Source organism: Thunnus maccoyii, chromosome 8 (assembly GCF_910596095.1).
Source record: "Thunnus maccoyii chromosome 8, fThuMac1.1, whole genome shotgun sequence".
NCBI lineage: Eukaryota > Metazoa > Chordata > Actinopteri > Scombriformes > Scombridae > Thunnus > Thunnus maccoyii.
In genome coordinates this window covers 19,550,753-19,567,481 of record NC_056540.1, presented here as the reverse complement: position 1 = coordinate 19,567,481, position 16,729 = coordinate 19,550,753, and the positions used below count along the sequence as shown (strand labels likewise).

Here is a 16,729-nt window from a genome sequence, read left to right as displayed (position 1 = left end):
ATCTTTATTTTAAATTGTATTTATTTTTTTCTATGTGGCCATCACATATTCCCCTTTCATTTAAGTTTTTCTGACAGGAAAGTGTTTTGTAATAACTATATTGTCATACTCATCATAACTACAATGCTATGAAAAAAAGCTCCAACCCAACATCAACTTTCTGGCCTTTTCCTCGATGGATGCAGTTGAGAACTCCATAAAAATCAAGAAAGTGGACCCTCAGTGATGATGTTTTTGTGAAACTCCCATTTCCAAGGTCTAGAATGAACGTTTACACTCATATTCTTTGTGGCTTAAGTGAACAAAATATTTTTATTGTTAAATGTTCACAACAAACCAAGATTAATACAAGTTAACCACTGGCAATGTGTATTTATTCCTATGAAAACATGTAGTGATGTATATACAAAATGACTAAAGTTACAATAACAACCAAAACTGCATCATAACATCAGTCTTTAGGTCAAACCTAGGTTAACACAAATGTTAACTTGATCTACATTATTATGAATAAAACAAAAGGCAAAAGAATAAAAGGATAAATAAAAAATACTTCAGATTTTATTTCACAGAATTACGCTTTTCATTTTATGAATGCAACATCGGGGATCTTTCCATCCGCCTAAAACGAGAGGAGAGGAAAAAGCATTTTAGTGCCTTCCTATAATAATAATAATAATAATAATAATAATAATAATAATAATAATATTAACAGATATGCATCATTAAAATAACTCATGTCACCTTTAACTGAGTGAAGATTGCAGCCGCCCTGTTGAAATCCCACTCATTGTCTTGCAGACACCTGGAACGAAGAATGTTGAGAAGAAGTGTTGAGACATTTCAAATGAAGTCATGCAACAGTGCCAAAATACACTCACATGAAAACACAAAACATTAAAACACGTACTTCTGGGACCACTCCAGGTTCATGCCCGACTTCACTGAGAAGGCTGTGAGCATTTCCTGCTGCGGTGCGGTGAGGGTGGGGACGGGGCTGGAAGATGGAGTCGGGGCGGGAGCCACGAAGGCTCTGCGGATCTCCTCTGTTGTGGCCATCCGGATGAAAAGCTGGTCATTGACGATGCACAATCTGTGTCAGAGAAATAGAGTGAACAGGCTGTGACATTTCAGACATTTCAGAGAGAGCTGTGCCTCTTCTTCCCTCTGGCTTGTTGGCACAATTTCCCAACTTTCAGGTTCACCTAGAACTAAAACAACATGTCTGCAATAAATCTGACCTTCATGAACGTTACTGTATTCAGTTTTTGTTTAAACTTGCTTATATTTAATTGCTTTAGTTTTACCAATATGTATGTAATAAACTTGCAACTGAGTTTGTTTTTCCTGTATGCAAGTCAAATTAATAGAATTTTTAAAAGTCTTCACTTTAATCATTTTTATTCTTATTGGCAGGTTTTCTGTTTAGGAAACTACATCTGAGTGCCTGCATGCTTGAGAAAGTAATAGCCATAAGGAAACACAATTTCAAATTTGAAAACATTATGGAAAATCATCACAATGAATCATAGCTAGTAGTTGTTAATGAAGGAATCTGGGGCATCAGGTGTTCACCATTCAGTTCTGGGAATGGACCTTTATTGTAAGTTACACCCCTCTTTCTGCCTATTTTCTGTCAATGTGCACATTGTAAACTGTTCAATAAAAAAGGTCAAAATATCAAAAATTGTAAATCTCATTAATAGTCATTTTAGAGTGTGGACATAATATAACTGAATGCAAAAGAAAGAGACAATGATGTGATGTCCACTTCATCTCCCTGATGAGCTACAACAGTTGTTACCAAGTATTGGGAAACATTTCCACAGGGAGAGTATGAGGGACAACAGGAAGACAATAAGCGCTGGGATCTCACTAGACTTACCCAGAATTCCCTGCAGGGACTGTGATGAAAACTCGAGAGAAGGCCATGGTGGAGTCTCGGGATTTACCATCAACAGCAACTGAAAAACAGACACAGATTAGCAACAAAGTCAACAACGATACTCTGGCAGTGGATGAAAATCACATTTGAATCACGTTTATAAAACTAACTGACCTTCTTTGAAGACTCCGCTCACTGTGAATGATAATAGTGTGTTCTGCAAATAGAAAACATTTTCGCACAATGAATACAGAGGAGCGATTAAAGGCGAAAGAGAACTGCTGGCCGACAGAACAGATATGAACTCACGGTGTAGGTGTTCACGTCAACGGTGAAGGAGGCGATGTCATGTTGAGTTTTGGGCAGCTCGTTGAGGAAAGCCACCACGTTCAGCCGCGTGTGCTTCAGCAGTCTGAACCGCACCGCTGAAGGAGGCAAGTGAGAGGAGGAAGAGAGAGGAAAACATCAGCAAACATCTGATCACATAAAGATTCTGTTTTAGGAGCCCACAACAGATCAACAGCTAATTAAGTAAACTCACTGGAGTCTTTGAGCCTCTTGAGGTTTCGACTGTCTTTGTGGTACTCTCCCAGACTGGACCTGAACAACAGAGAAGAGTGACAGATGTGATCACAGCTGATATTAAAAAAGGAAGGTGTAAAAGCAGCAAATGATCGATGGAGCTAATAGAAAAAAATACATTTTAAAAGAATAACAAGTTATGTATGATATCAGTTTCGGTTCATTTTGCTTTTGACAGACAGACACCCATTAACCAGTAACTAACCAGTAACTAACCAGTTAATTTTTAAGAAAAGTTGTGATGTAGCTTTTGTTTGTGCGAGTTGACCAGCAGTCGGTGATCAGAGCTAGCTTATCTGCTCTGGTTAGCTTGAATTTTAGCTCATCCTTCTTCTCCTCAAAGTGTTTTTCAATGCATTTATATTCACAGTAGCTCTCGATGGCATAACGTTCTCTGTCTTACGGTACGGAGCTAGCTCTTTCAATCCCTTGCTCTCTACCACACTGATTGGCACCATATCGGTCTCAATCATTCAGCACACCAACTGGGTGATGGCCTCAGACAAGTGTGCATCACACTTATTCCCTATGGCTAGTAGCGACATGATATTTAGCTGCTCAGACATGGCAGCCGGGTGCTTGTTCTTAATGTAAGGCAGCATAGTGCTAGTACTACAGCTAAAGTGAAGAGTAGCATCACACAATTTACATTCGACTTTGTTGCCTGCTGAGCTAAGCTTTGTTTGGAGCGCTTCATTTTTTACTTCAGTCTGCTAGCTAGCAGCAAAGCAGAGTGTGTATGCAAATAAACCTATACACCGACATGTAACCGGTCAAAAATGTTCTTGGTGATTAACAGTGACATCCCTAGTATGTATACATGTGCGTGTCTGTGTGTTCTTACCTAGAGGGGTTCTGGGTGGAGTAAGGTGTTGTGAGGGATAACGAGGCTCCATCATGGTAAGCATCCAGGAGAGGCTGTCTGTCCCCCGAGTCGTATATACTGTAGTACCTGCAACACAGTCACATGCAACATGAGTTAGTTTTCCTCTGTTGATTCCTTTGTGTCCCTGTGATTCTTTCTTGCCCAGTTTTTTTTTTTTGAAATGCAAAAGTTGTATAGAAAATCAGTACTGGTTAAGCAGTCACCAACTGGGTCACATTACCAGTGAGTTAACCCTGGAACACAAGAACTGATCTACTCACTGTTAAGACAAGAAATAAATAAAGTAGAAACTCACTGTTGAAGGAATCGAAGGATGTGAGCCTTGATTTCATCAGAGCCGAAACAGCTGCCCTGGATTGTGAAATGAAAAAATATCAGTCAGGTACAGACAGGAGACAATAAGACTCGCAGTTGCAATGGTTGCAGTTTGAACTTGCACTTCTGAAGTTATTCAATATTATGAAATTACCACATTGGAGCATTTAAACTGAATGTCATGTACACCAGAGGACATAATCAATATGGCAGTTTGAGTACATCATGTACAATTTGTTCACAAGATAAAAGCAGTAACCTTGCAGGGGGGGATAGTGGTGGGTGTTTCCACATCGAATCCAATGGGTGGGGGAAGGTCAAAACCATCCTAAAAAGAAGCCACAAAAGGAGGAACACATGAGAGAAAAAATACCACTGGTGGACCTCTCTGCCACTTTGTATGCAATGCATTTGGACATTTTAACATCCAAAATACAGCTAAAAATATTTTTTACAATCATCTAAATTATATGAAAAGAAGATCAAAACATCTGCACACTTATATGGAGATAAAATGGAGATGAGTGTGCAAATGTTTATCATGTTTGTTTTGCATCCAGCATCTCCACGTAATATGGTAGTGTGCAGTGGTTTTGGAAAGTTTTACAGTCATCTAATTAAAAATGTTGACAATAGAGTATTGCATTATCAGAAATATCAAAGAATGCACAACAATGAGGATATGCAGTGCTAAAAAAAGACATCATAACCTGCATGTGTGAGTGATGTGGTTTGACTGAAACCGGCGTTAACAGCCTGCCTAACAGAGAGGAGGATGATGGAAAAAAGATGAAGTGTGGAGATAAATATGTGGACTTGCCAGTTTGAGAAGCCGGGGAAACCTCTGCCGCACAGCACTGGTACAGGAACAAGAAAAAAAACAAAACAAAAACAAAACAAAACAAAACAAAAAAAGAGCGATAACGTTATCATCACAAACTGACCCACAAGCACATAAATTATGCTCATTACTGCAGATACCACTCTCAGTCACACCTGCTGATCGACTTTATGTCACTGTTCAGCTGATGTAATTTTAAGCTGCACTGTTGGGGACATTTGGGAGAATAAAATCATTTATAAATTTGTGAAAATTTCAGTAGAGCTACAACCAGTGTCACACAGGATGTAATATTCTTTGTATACAAGAAAAATCCACAGACGGACTAATACATACACTCTTTTCCTCCCTTTAGGTTCATGCTGTGACAATTCTCCCATCCCAAAGTGTACTTACCAGCAGGTATACTCACCCTCTCCCCCAATATGGAGATATACACAGATCTGACATGGGGAAGCAACACAAACATACTTTTCTAGAAGCACACACACACACACACACAAACATGCAGAACCCCACGGTCTACACGACTGCACTGGAAACCAGAGGATACATCCACTCTGAATCAGTAAAATAAAGAGGTTAAGCATTTTTGGGAGAGAGGTGGTTACCGCCAGTCTCGTGTTAACTTCCCCACAAACTCTGGCCAAGATGTTGGAGAACAGATGAGTCTACATCTCCAAAAAACAAAACAGGGTCTGGGTATAAAAAAAATTAATTAAATTCACACAGACATGTGACTAGAACAAGTAGTTTAACATTCAGAGGAAGTGCCAATCACTATTAATCATGTGTGCAAGTTTGTTGGTGTCTGAGTCCATGATTATCAGCAAAAGGAAGACAACCTGAGAATAGAGCTGAACAGAAAGGACAGCGGGCCTCAGAGTGAGCTGGACCCAGCTCTCGCCCCTCATCCTATAGCTTTACCCTGCTGCACAAGCACAGCAGCATGTGTTTAATTATCACACTGCCACCACCAATTCTGAGGAGACAAAACTTCTTGCACTAGCAGTCACAGGTATTTGTACACTTTGGTTGAAACTCTTTATTTACTAGTTTAATTTGAGCTGAAGTCTCTGGTTACAGAGGAAGATTATGAAACATTTGAAAGATAAGATGATGATTTCCTTTCCTGCCCTGTGTGCTTATTATTTGAGCTTTTTTGTACTGATCACAGCCATCAGCAAGTTGGAAGAGGAAGTGTTTTCACTTTTTTTTCTCATTTGACGTATTTCAGGCAAAATTGGACTTCAATTTCCAGTTCAGGAAAATATTTCCCTCAGCAGTTAGTTAAGGGTGTTTGCCAAACTCTTTCCACTGAACAGCATTGGCCTGTTCAGGCCCGAGGAGGACCGACTGAGTGGAAGAGACAGACTGCTTTTTCCTTTCTTGGCTCATCATTGGTCATTGATAATGACACATATCCCCCTCCGCCTCAGCCCAACCGCTTCTCCTGTGTAGTCCCGCCTTCTCCATTTTTTCCCGTCACGTTCTCAGTGAGGCAGCGCTCACAGGGACTTAGGCTGAGTAATCGTGACTGTGCCTGCCTTAGGTTGTCCCGAGGTTTCGAGGTGGGATCTTACCCGTCATGGGCTATCCAGCCTTCCATACTCGCCTGATACAGGCTGCAGAGTGGGCAACGGTGCTACGAGGGGAGGAGGAAAATCACTGGCTGTGGATTTTCTTTCATTTCATCCAAACATCTGTCAAGACAACTGGATTGCCCTCTCTCCAATAAACAACCTACACTGTTGTACAGTACTGCTCAAGAGATGTTCTTGACATATTTTTGACAGCAGTTCACATCGTTTTGTCTTAGAGGACATGCTGAATGTCCTCTTGAGGAAAAATTGTCTACCCATGGAGTTAAATATTATCAGCAGTGTGATGGTGTTTTACTGCAGTTCATGAAATGATTAACCTGGATGTCAGCAGGGGAGTGCTGGGTACAGCATCACTGAGAACCTCAAAGCAGACCACAGATTGAGAGGGCGTCACCCCAGAGAAGCTGAATAACTGGCAGAGAGAAGATGGCTGTTCAAACTGTGGAGTTTAAGCAAGTTGGTAAGAAAACAATAAGGAGCTGCATCATGGTAAGATGTCCTCTTAGCAACTTTTGGAAGTAAGAAATGTTTTTTAGTTTGCAGAGTAAAAGGGAAATGTTAATCATTAGGTGTGAAGAAACGCCCTGTGTAAAATGAAACCAAAAGGAAGAATCAGTTGATCTAAACATTGAGTTGAATTAACGCGGTCCTTTTCTCCCCCTTTTCTCTCACACAAACACACACACATAAAGGGAATTAATGTCAGCCGGCTCTGCTCAATCCAGAAGTTCATCCTTGACCGCTAGGGAAATGGTTTCAGTTGTTGTACAGACATCTTAACCCAAAACAGGCTGGCTTGATCATCTTCTTTTGTAGCACACTGCTACTCTCGTCATACAGGCGATACTCCTGGACACACTTGACGCGCGCACACACACAGTCACACCAATGTGTCCCCTCCATAAAAACGTCTCCCCTCAACCCCCAGAATCGCTGACTGACCTGATGTATGAGGCCTGATCTTTGAAGAGGTCACACAGAGGGTTCCTGTTCAGCCACAGCTCCACCAGCTTCAGGCCTTTCACCTTGTCCAGCTCCCGGTCAGACTTCAGCTGGACAACCACACAGAAACACAACACGTTTGTGTAAGGGATGATTCCAAAATCAAAGACACACACATTTTATATTTAAAGAAGGTCTGAAAAATTCTTTCAATTGAGCATCCACTCTCACCTCGTTGTGGGAAAGGTTGAGGGTCTTCAGATGAGGCACCTTGGTAACTAATTCAGCAAGTTCATCCAGTTTATGAATACGGTTGTTACTGAGGTTCAAGCCCGCCAGCTGGTGAGAGGGGAAGAGAGGACCAACATAAGCACATTCAGTTTGAGTCACCACTTTGTCAGCTAGCAGGAAGGGTGTGTGTTTACATAATGTCAACAGCAAAGAGTTTCTGGCACGCTGAATGCCATGTTATCAATTTATTTCAGGAAAACAAGAATTTTAAAAAAAGGTTAATTGTGTAACTGTTACCTCTGGAATGTTTTCTTCAATGATCTTGATGACAGCTTCCATATTTGTCTTCCTATTCAGGATGACTTCAATGTTCTGGGACACCAGGTCTGTCACATAAAACAAAATTAGCAATCAAACCACTAAAATATTGAAAATTGGACAACATTGCAGTGACCATTTTATTAGAAAATGGAAAAACCATCACCCTGTTTAGCACAGATGATTATTAAAAAAAAAATCTTGTATAATTTCATGGTTTGGCCGTAATGTCTGAACAACAACAACCAGATATTTACTTGAGATGAGTCTGGTAAGAATTGTCAAACAGCTGCCGTCTTTTTGTGTTCAATATCTTGTATTATATGTGATTAATGTTAGAAAGGGTTGAGAGAGTATAATTACCTGGGTCTGTTCGGATGTTGTTCAAGTCCAGTGCTTGCTGGGAGCCATCAAAACGTTTTGCCATGCATTGCTGTGAAAGATGGGTTGTGATGGGGTTTAAGAACAGAAGGAAAAAGGAATCAACTTTGAATGAGAGTTGTGTCTTTAAAATGAATACAAAAACACCTCAAAAGTGTTTCCTTGAAAAAATATTGCCGTAAACTCTATTATTCAGATGATATTACTTTATTTCCAAAACTAATTTCCACTTCTGTCAAATTAAGGGCAAAGCCGACCGTACTCTGGTTAATGAAGTGCATGAAATTAACTTATAGATCTTACTGCACATTGCTTTATCAATCAGTGTTTTTATGTAATTTATAGTTCATATTCACCCCATTCAGACCCTTCAGATAGTTTACTACTTCCTCTAGCTCACCTTCAGGTGCTCCAAATGTTCAGGCTTCAGGTCTAAGAGGAGGAAGGATGGTGGAGCGCTGGGGTTGACGTGAACCTCCACCTTCAACAAACATCAGGTAACATAAATGGTTAGTAAATCATTGATCCGTGCAATTCATGATTAACACAATATAGAAAATGGTTGGTTGACAAGTAATTGAATTAAAAGTAAATAGGATGAGAACTTATTGACAGCATAGCGGGGTGTAGCATGTAACAGTGCTCTGATTATACATGTGAGAAGACTGAGCATTCAGGGTGTCAGATTTTACAACTTTCTGCACCAGTAAGAGGGAGATTTGCAGGATTACTGCAACATACCTTGTAACCATCTGTGTCGGTGATCTTGTGAGAACATTTATGCAAAGCGGTAGCAGCAGTGGAATCATCCACATAGAAATGGACCCTGTTATGGTCAACATGGTACTGGATATAGATTGAAGGAGAGACAAAGACATAATGAACAGTCATTTACAGTATACATAAATATCGTCTACACACTTTTTTTTAATTTTTTTTTTTAAATGAAACCCTCAGAAATACACCAACAACCAGTCAGTTAAAGGGACAGGACAGAGCCAGTAACAAAACATATTTTAGCCACCTAAAAAATGGCCCATCTAAAAAAGTCAATATAAATTTAAGTGTACTTTGTAGTGCCATAGGAAAGGACTGTCTGCCGGCAGGGTAAAGAGGTGAAAATATTCTAAATGTAGTGTACACTAAAACTGATTTTTTTTAGCTGGGCTTTTTTTTTTTTAGGTGGTTAAATGCATTTTGCTGCTGGCCCTGTCCACAGCAGCACATTGTTCCATGCCAGTACTTCTACCTGCTTCTCAAGTACCTCATACAACCCCACTTCAAAAAATGCGAACTATCCCTTTAAGGTTTTTCTGACTATTTTATAATTAGCAATGATTTATATAGATGAGACCGTGCTGAACCTTACCTGTACAGGCGCGTATTGTACTGTACAGATGTTCTGAAGAGCTGTCAATAACCATTTCTTGTCATACTTCCTTCCGTGTGGTATCTGTTAAATGGACACGAAGGAAAAACCTAATCAACAAGTTGGAAGGCACAAGTAAGGATGTCCTGAAGCGACTGATGTAATACACACCGTCACTTTGTACCAGCCTGATCGGTTTTTCCCTCCACCACCTCGGTCTCCTCCTCTGAAGCCCCCTCCGCCTCCTCTGCCGCCTCCTCCCCCTTTGCCTTGTCGCCTGTCTCTGTCAAACCGTCCATCTCCTTTCCGAAAGGGTCTTCCATAGGGGTTGCTGAGAAAGACAAGATAGGGTTACAAATAATCCTCCTTTTGCCTATTTCCACCACAAGAATATTTCCAGGAACCTTTCCTGTGTTTTGACCTTTTTGCTCAGAGCTTCCTGTTCATAGCAACCAGCAAGTCCTAGAAGTAAACTTTTTTTTTTTTTGGATTCCTTATCTGCTACACACTAATGGTTTGATTCCCTGTGACTCTTTGCCCGAGCATCTTCCGTGAAGTTTTTTAAGGTACAGTAGAAAAGAGAGAAAAGGGTACTCGGCATTTTCATTTTAAATAAATAAAAACAAGTTTTGCATACATTCAATGTTCCTCACGTATCGTTAAGGTGTGACTAACATTTTGAAAGCACTTCTCACCTTATAAACCATCAAAGAAAAGCTTTCTTCCTGCTCTTAAATGACTGCCTTATTACCTTTTATGGTGCATTACCAACACCAATATGTCACTCGGTGGGTCTTTTTGTGTGTCTGTGTTCTCATGTACATGCTGGCAGAGCACCACATACAAGCAATAAGAGAAACTTTTCATCAAAACGATGCTTTACAGCTACATGTTGGTCTAAAAAAGTTACAGTGTGACATTATTGTATTGATAAACGTTAGGAACTTCCACCCTTCCTGTCCTATTAATTAAAACATTGTTTGAAATGTGTGAAATGAGTCAGCAGTAAATTAAAATATAACAGTGTTTAGATTAAAGTGATAGGTAATGACAAATAAAATTTCTTATTTAAGCTTAATTCACTTTCACTTGTTTTTCCAGGTACTTTTTGTGTGGGTAGATGACTAATGCAGGTTTTTATTTTCTGCATGCTGCATGGGGTGTTAAATGTGAACATGGTCAAACTTCCACTTTCTCTTCCTGCCATTGTTTCTAGTTCAGAAAAGGCGTTTTCTCATCTTGTTCCGTGAGTGGTTGAAATAGATCCACATCAAAGAAATAAGATCTTATACAGATAAACAAGCACACTAAAAAGTTAATTTTGTAATTTTACTTTAAAATTATTATACTTGCACTTAAGTGACAATATTTGATATTTCTTTGAGCCCTGTTGGTGCTTGTTTTTGAGCTTGTAAATGAATCCCACTCAAACAAACATATCTGATGAGTTAAACTATCAACACTGTGTTAAATTACAAATAAACCAACACTGGCCTGTTAGCCACACTCACAATCTGTTCTGGGAGTTGCTGTCCTGAGAGTTGTCGCTCATAGTAACATCTCCATCAGGATCATCAAGCCTAGACCGTGGTCCAGGACCTCCAAAGCCTCCCGCATGGTTTCCTCGTTGGCGGTCCCTGCGGGACCTGTCATACGACCGACCCTTGTGGGAGCCTCTGCCTTTGCGGTTGCGAAACTGTGGTGCAGTTCTATCATCATGCTCTGATAAAGGAAACATAATTGAAGTTATTTTACTGACTCAAATACCACATCACATGCATACAAGCATACAAATAAGAAGTTTTAAGTCCAAACAAAGGTGGACAAAAGAGAGTATGAACTTTACCAGGTAATGTACTATGAGATAATGGCAAAATGGAGCCAAAATTATACATTTTTTATTGCTTGCAGTGTATACATTTGGGGGGGACGGGAGGGATATACATCTTAAAACACTGCTGTCTGGGGGGGAAAAAAAAAACTATTATATGAATCTTATCATTCATGACACAAACTTTTAAAAGGCCTCCATGCTTGGACAGGGAACAATAAGAGCTTGTATTATTGACCTACGAAGCAATGTGTTTTGTCTTAACTCTAAAACATACTTTTCATTATTCAAATACTAATAAAAATGCTAACAATAACAACGTAAGGTTAATGGATAAATACTTATACCTATAAAAGCAACATGATTAGATCTCCATGACGCCCTGTAGACATAATTTTACCTTCTGGAACCATGAAACCAGTTCTCCTGACCTCTCTCCTCACCAAAAACTCCCCACGGTCTGAAAATTGACGGCACAAGTTGCAAGATGTAAGATTAATGCAGTGGTGAACATGGTTTCTTACCGTTGTAGTAGTGCCCGCCGTCCGCCATATTTCTGCAATAGTGTTAGATTAAAAAACACACCCCTGTGTGACAAAAGTAATATCTGTAGGGCCCTTCTTCGCTCGCTCAAGAAACACAAAGGCTGGGTTGCGGAAGAAGCGCCGACATCCCAAGCCCTCGGACACAAAGGCGAGCGACGACACAGGGAGCACTCCTTGACCAGCTGCTAACGTTAGCCTTAGCTTAGCTTCTCCTGCCCACTGCGTGTTGACGAGAAGACAACGGAACTACAACTTCACTACACACTTTCCTCTTCCGGGGGGAGGTAACTTAAACGGCGCGGTTAAATATAAATTTAAACAACAAGGATTTTTTGAAGTATAGTTGAGTCCGCTGTCACTGAAAATTACAAAAAAGTGAACACAACACAAAATAAAGGTAGACTCTAAGACTCTGCTACCGTTATCTTCGACTTGATATCTGTGGTTACGTTAACGTTATATAACTAATCTACTCGGAGGTCTTCTGTAGGTTGGTGCTAGATTGGATGGGACGATGTCTCGCGAGATTTGTACGATAACCTTAACTCTTACCTAAAGACTAACACTATCTGCACTCGCGAGAGTTCGTCCCTTCGGCCCATCCAATGTGGCATTGTAGCATTTACCTTACCTACTACACACACACAGCATATTCATCACTGAGTTTGGAAATTACACTCAGTTTCTTCAGTATCCCTTCCAGACATGTTTTAAGATGTTAATAAAATACTCTAATTAGAATAATAATTTGTCTAATGTTTTCCACAAAAAAAGTTAAATTATCTTAATCCTTAAAATTACATCTCCTCCTTCTCCCTCATTAAAAATTCCAGAGTTTGTACATATATAAATATATTTCATCTCAAAGGTTTAACAGCTGGACACAACATGTCTCCTACTTCACTGTAAAGTCCATTCTCAGTGTATGGGCACTGCAGGCATCAAGTTTACACATCACATTTGTATAAACTGAATATTAGACCAGGATTGGCTTCAAAACTATTTGTGATGTCAGAAATCATTTTTGAAGGCCCACTCCTTCAAATCTGATTTTCATTTAGCAGAGAAACTTTTCACTCTCAGCAGATGAATGTGGGCACATATGCACAAACACGGTCAAGTAGGAGACATCTTGTGTCCAGCAGTTATGCTTCTGAAATGAAATATATTTGCATATTCATAAACTCTGGAAAAAAAACATATCAATCAAAAATTATATTCCAAGTAGAGTACTTTATATACATCTTAAAACACTCTAGAGAGTCACACTGTTCAGGGTCAAATTTGACCCATTTTTACATTTGACAGCAGTAAAAACACCCTAAACACTTTTCTTTTAACCAGAAATTTGATGACTGATTTGATGAAATTTGATGACTGAATGTGACCCAGAATATACAAAAAAACACTTTTGTGCAGCTGATACACATTTTTGTAGTGTGTGACCCATTTTTATTCAAAAATTCAAAAATCACCATTCCAAAAATAATGGATTCTTCACATTGAACAATAATTAATTGAAATCGTTATGCTCTCCTGTTTTATGTGACACATGACCATTATATAATGTGATTGTAAATATTATTTCTTCATAAACAAGAGGCCTAAAAACTAAAAAATCAACTCTGCTGTCTGAAAAATTCATTAAGGATTATCTCATTGATCTGTGACTGATGAGGTATTCATGAATGATTTGTTGTTCATAAATTTGCTGTAAAGACTAATTATGAGAGGATACAGTGAAGCGTCATAATATAAACAGTACACAAGAGTTTCAGTTCTGGTGTACATACAAACAGGTAAACATGGTCTCCAGTGACAACACAGCTAATTCACCTTTGATTATATTTAAACATTTAACATGTTAACTGCTATCTATGGGGCCAAATCAGTGTCAGTATGTGTTTTTTTAACAGGGGTTTCGACCATAATGTCTACTCTGCTCACACGTGTCCAAAGTGAAGCTAATGAGCCAAACTTACTGTGATTCAACACACGTGTCACCACAGCCAGGTTGGGGTATCTTCTCCGGCAGAAAGGCAAATGATCCATCCAGAAAATCTCTTCAACCGTCCTCAGCCTTCAGGGAACTATTGGGTCTTACTATCGCGCTAAAAAAAAATCCCCAAAAAACTAACCGTACGTGATGATAAGTTAGCCTTGTTGTCGAGCGAGACTGAAAACTTCAACCGTAGCTTTTATTTCAACTTTACCTCCGTCAGGTGAGCAGTGCGTTACGGTTAGCTTAAGCTAGCTGTTACGCTGGACTCATCGACACAATCTGACGATATACACTGATTAGTTTTTATCTTTTTTTTTTTTTTTACCGTGATATTTGTGAAGTGACGACGGGAAACGGTGATTTTTGGCGCTGCTATCGGCTGGTGTCAGTCCCGCTATCCCGCTCAGCTTTCTGCAGCACGACGAGTAACAGGACGTCCCCTGCTGGAGGACTGAAGTCACAATACTGACGGCTGAACACGCGGCGGAAGAAGCTGCGGTTTGAAAAAACACAACCTACTAGCTATGACTACAGTCAGTACATTTACTCAAGTAGTCTACTGTACAATTTCTAGGTACTTTTCCTGAGCATTTCCATTTTATGCTACTATAGATAGATAGATAAATAACTTTATTTATTCTCAGGGATAAATTTCAGTGTTACAGCAGCTCTCACATAAATGACAATTACTTGTCATATATGACAAATAATACACGTAGCTTTCAAAAACACACACAATGAGGTATGTGAATTACTTGTCTATCTGTCTATGTTGTCTTATTTGTTATGTTGTCATCTCCTTATTTTATGTTTTATCTTATTTGTTTTATATATGTAATATTAATGCAATGTTATATATTTTTGTCATGTATGATCTTTACTTGTTTTTAAGCACATTGAGTTTACGCCTGTCGTATGAAATGTGTTATGTACGGTAAATAAATTTGACCTGACTTAACTCGACTTAATTATACATACACATAAATACGTATGTATATGTATATATGAGCATATGTATGTGTGCGTGTGTGTATCAGAAAATCTTCACATTTAAGAAGCTAGAACTAGCTATTTTTTGTCATTATAATAACCAAAATGATTAATTGATTATCAAAATAGTTGCCAATTAATTTTCAATTTTCAGTCAACTAATTAATGAATCAACTAATCACCATTTGTAGTAGTAATAGTAATTTTTTAAAAATTAAAATTATGTATATGTATAGTGCAGCCTGTAAGACCAGGAAAGGATAACATTACAACACTTAAAATTTCAAATCCTTGTTAATAATACAACATGACAACATCTGTTTTATCAACATCTATATGTGTATTTTAAAGATTCATTTATTAACATGTTTAGTCTTTTTAAGATAAACTGACTAATAACAGGAAAGGTGTTCAGCTTTATCAACTGTTTGTGCGTTTTTATGTGAATCAAATGAGCTTGAGAGAAAACACAAGTGACACTTTTGAGTTTTTGCAGACAAACACACGCACACACACACAAAAACTCATCAGTGTTGTCAGTGAGGACGACTGTACACCTCCGGTTTTCAATGGATATTACAAAAAGGAGAAAAATTCTCTTAAATATTAAGAGTCTATCTAATTGAAACCACTGGCGGACGCCAGGGAGGGGGTTGCCCCCCCCCCCCCCCCCCCCCGGTGCCCCCAAGGACCAAAAAAAGAACAACAAAAAAACAGGAAAGTGCCCTCTAAGTTGCCCCTAGAGTAGAGCAAACATGATAAAATGCCCTGTAAGGTGCCCGCACACAGGAGAAAGCATACCAAAGTTCTGTAATGACTGTCTTAGTTATGGTAAATCAGGATGAAGTGCCCTATAGAGGGCCTCTATATGTGTCTGAAATGACGTGCCTTCTTGGGTGCCATTTCAGTGGAAGAAAATGTGACAGTGCCCTATACAGTACCCCCACAAGATGTTATACAGTGCCCTATGAGTTGCCATTATAATGGGGTGAGCTGGAGGTTCTGTATTGGTGCCCTTCTAGTGAAAAAAAGAGGAAAAAGTGACATTTTGGCTTCCCTTAAGTCTAACATACTGAAGTGCAGAATTGGGTGCCCTTTCAATTAAAAAAAGTGCCCCATAGTTCAATCCCACTGTATGGGAGAAAAACACGGTGAAGTACCCTTCACATGTAACAAGTAACATGAGATACTTTGCCTTATAAAATGTCTTTACGATGGAGTAAACTGGCCGTTATGGTATAAATTAATGTATCCTTTATGTAGGCTGACCATTAGAAAAATAAAGCACCCTTAAAAACATGTTGTAGTTGTTGTAGCTGACATTATTGCAATAAGTTGATTTTGGTGCAGTGTTACTCACTAGTTTAGATTATTTGGGTCAGTGCAGTCTAAGCTGTAGCCTGTAACCTGAGCCTAGGCAGGTTAAATGTTTTACAAATGTATTCTTTTATGAAATCTGGAAGGGAACCTTTACTTTAGCAGTTACCCCGCTAACGGACAAAACTCCTCAAAATATGTTACATTGCCAGTGACAACTGCATCAGTCAAGCGATCATTCACCAAACTGAAAGTGATCAAGACTCAGCTTAGAAACAGACACTCTCAGATCTTCTGCTGTTGTCCATCAAGAGGGACATCCGAATCGACCATAATGAGTTCATGAACATTTACAAACTCATGGCCAAAAGAAAATGTTTTGCTTTTCGCTTCCCTGAGAAGACTAGAAGACTAGAAGAAGACTTTCCTGAGAAGGCTAATTCTCAAAATGTTAATAGTTCCATGTTTTTACTACAGATGAGTTTGAGAAATAAACATTTAAATCCCATTCCCTGTATTTCATGACAGAGATGTTTGCAACATAAGAGTTTAAAAAGTAGATCCTTTTTAATACAGAGGTGTTTTCCTTACATTCTGAGTCACCCTATAAAATGTAACCCTTAATTGACAATGTAGCATTTTTACCAAACACGCATCATTGTTCTCTGCTGATGGGGACCCATTCAATGT

At 39.1% G+C, this 16,729-nt stretch overlaps 1 protein-coding gene across 3 annotated transcripts; it reads right to left on the bottom strand.

Annotated features, from left to right (window-relative positions):
• Positions 1-539: 539 nt before the first annotated feature.
• Positions 540-14,250, bottom strand: nxf1a (nuclear RNA export factor 1a). Of its 3 annotated transcripts, XM_042418662.1 has the most exons (22): positions 13,713-14,250; positions 11,586-11,645; positions 10,866-11,076; positions 9,526-9,685; positions 9,355-9,438; positions 8,727-8,831; positions 8,386-8,466; positions 7,968-8,037; positions 7,584-7,672; positions 7,287-7,394; positions 7,056-7,165; positions 4,489-4,525; positions 3,928-3,996; positions 3,649-3,704; positions 3,312-3,419; positions 2,427-2,485; positions 2,195-2,310; positions 2,060-2,102; positions 1,886-1,964; positions 911-1,093; positions 745-805; positions 540-622 (listed from the first exon to the last, which is right to left on the bottom strand). In XM_042418662.1, the coding sequence occupies exons 1-22, from the start codon at positions 13,780-13,782 to the stop codon at positions 584-586; spliced, it is 1,998 nt and encodes a 665-aa protein (XP_042274596.1). In that variant the 5' UTR covers positions 13,783-14,250; the 3' UTR covers positions 540-583. The 3 variants fall into 3 exon arrangements, with proteins under 3 accessions (XP_042274596.1, XP_042274597.1, XP_042274598.1); XM_042418663.1 differs by lacking the exon at positions 11,586-11,645; XM_042418664.1 differs by lacking the exons at positions 11,586-11,645; positions 13,713-14,250 and adding an exon at positions 11,710-12,379.
• Positions 14,251-16,729: the final 2,479 nt, after the last annotated feature.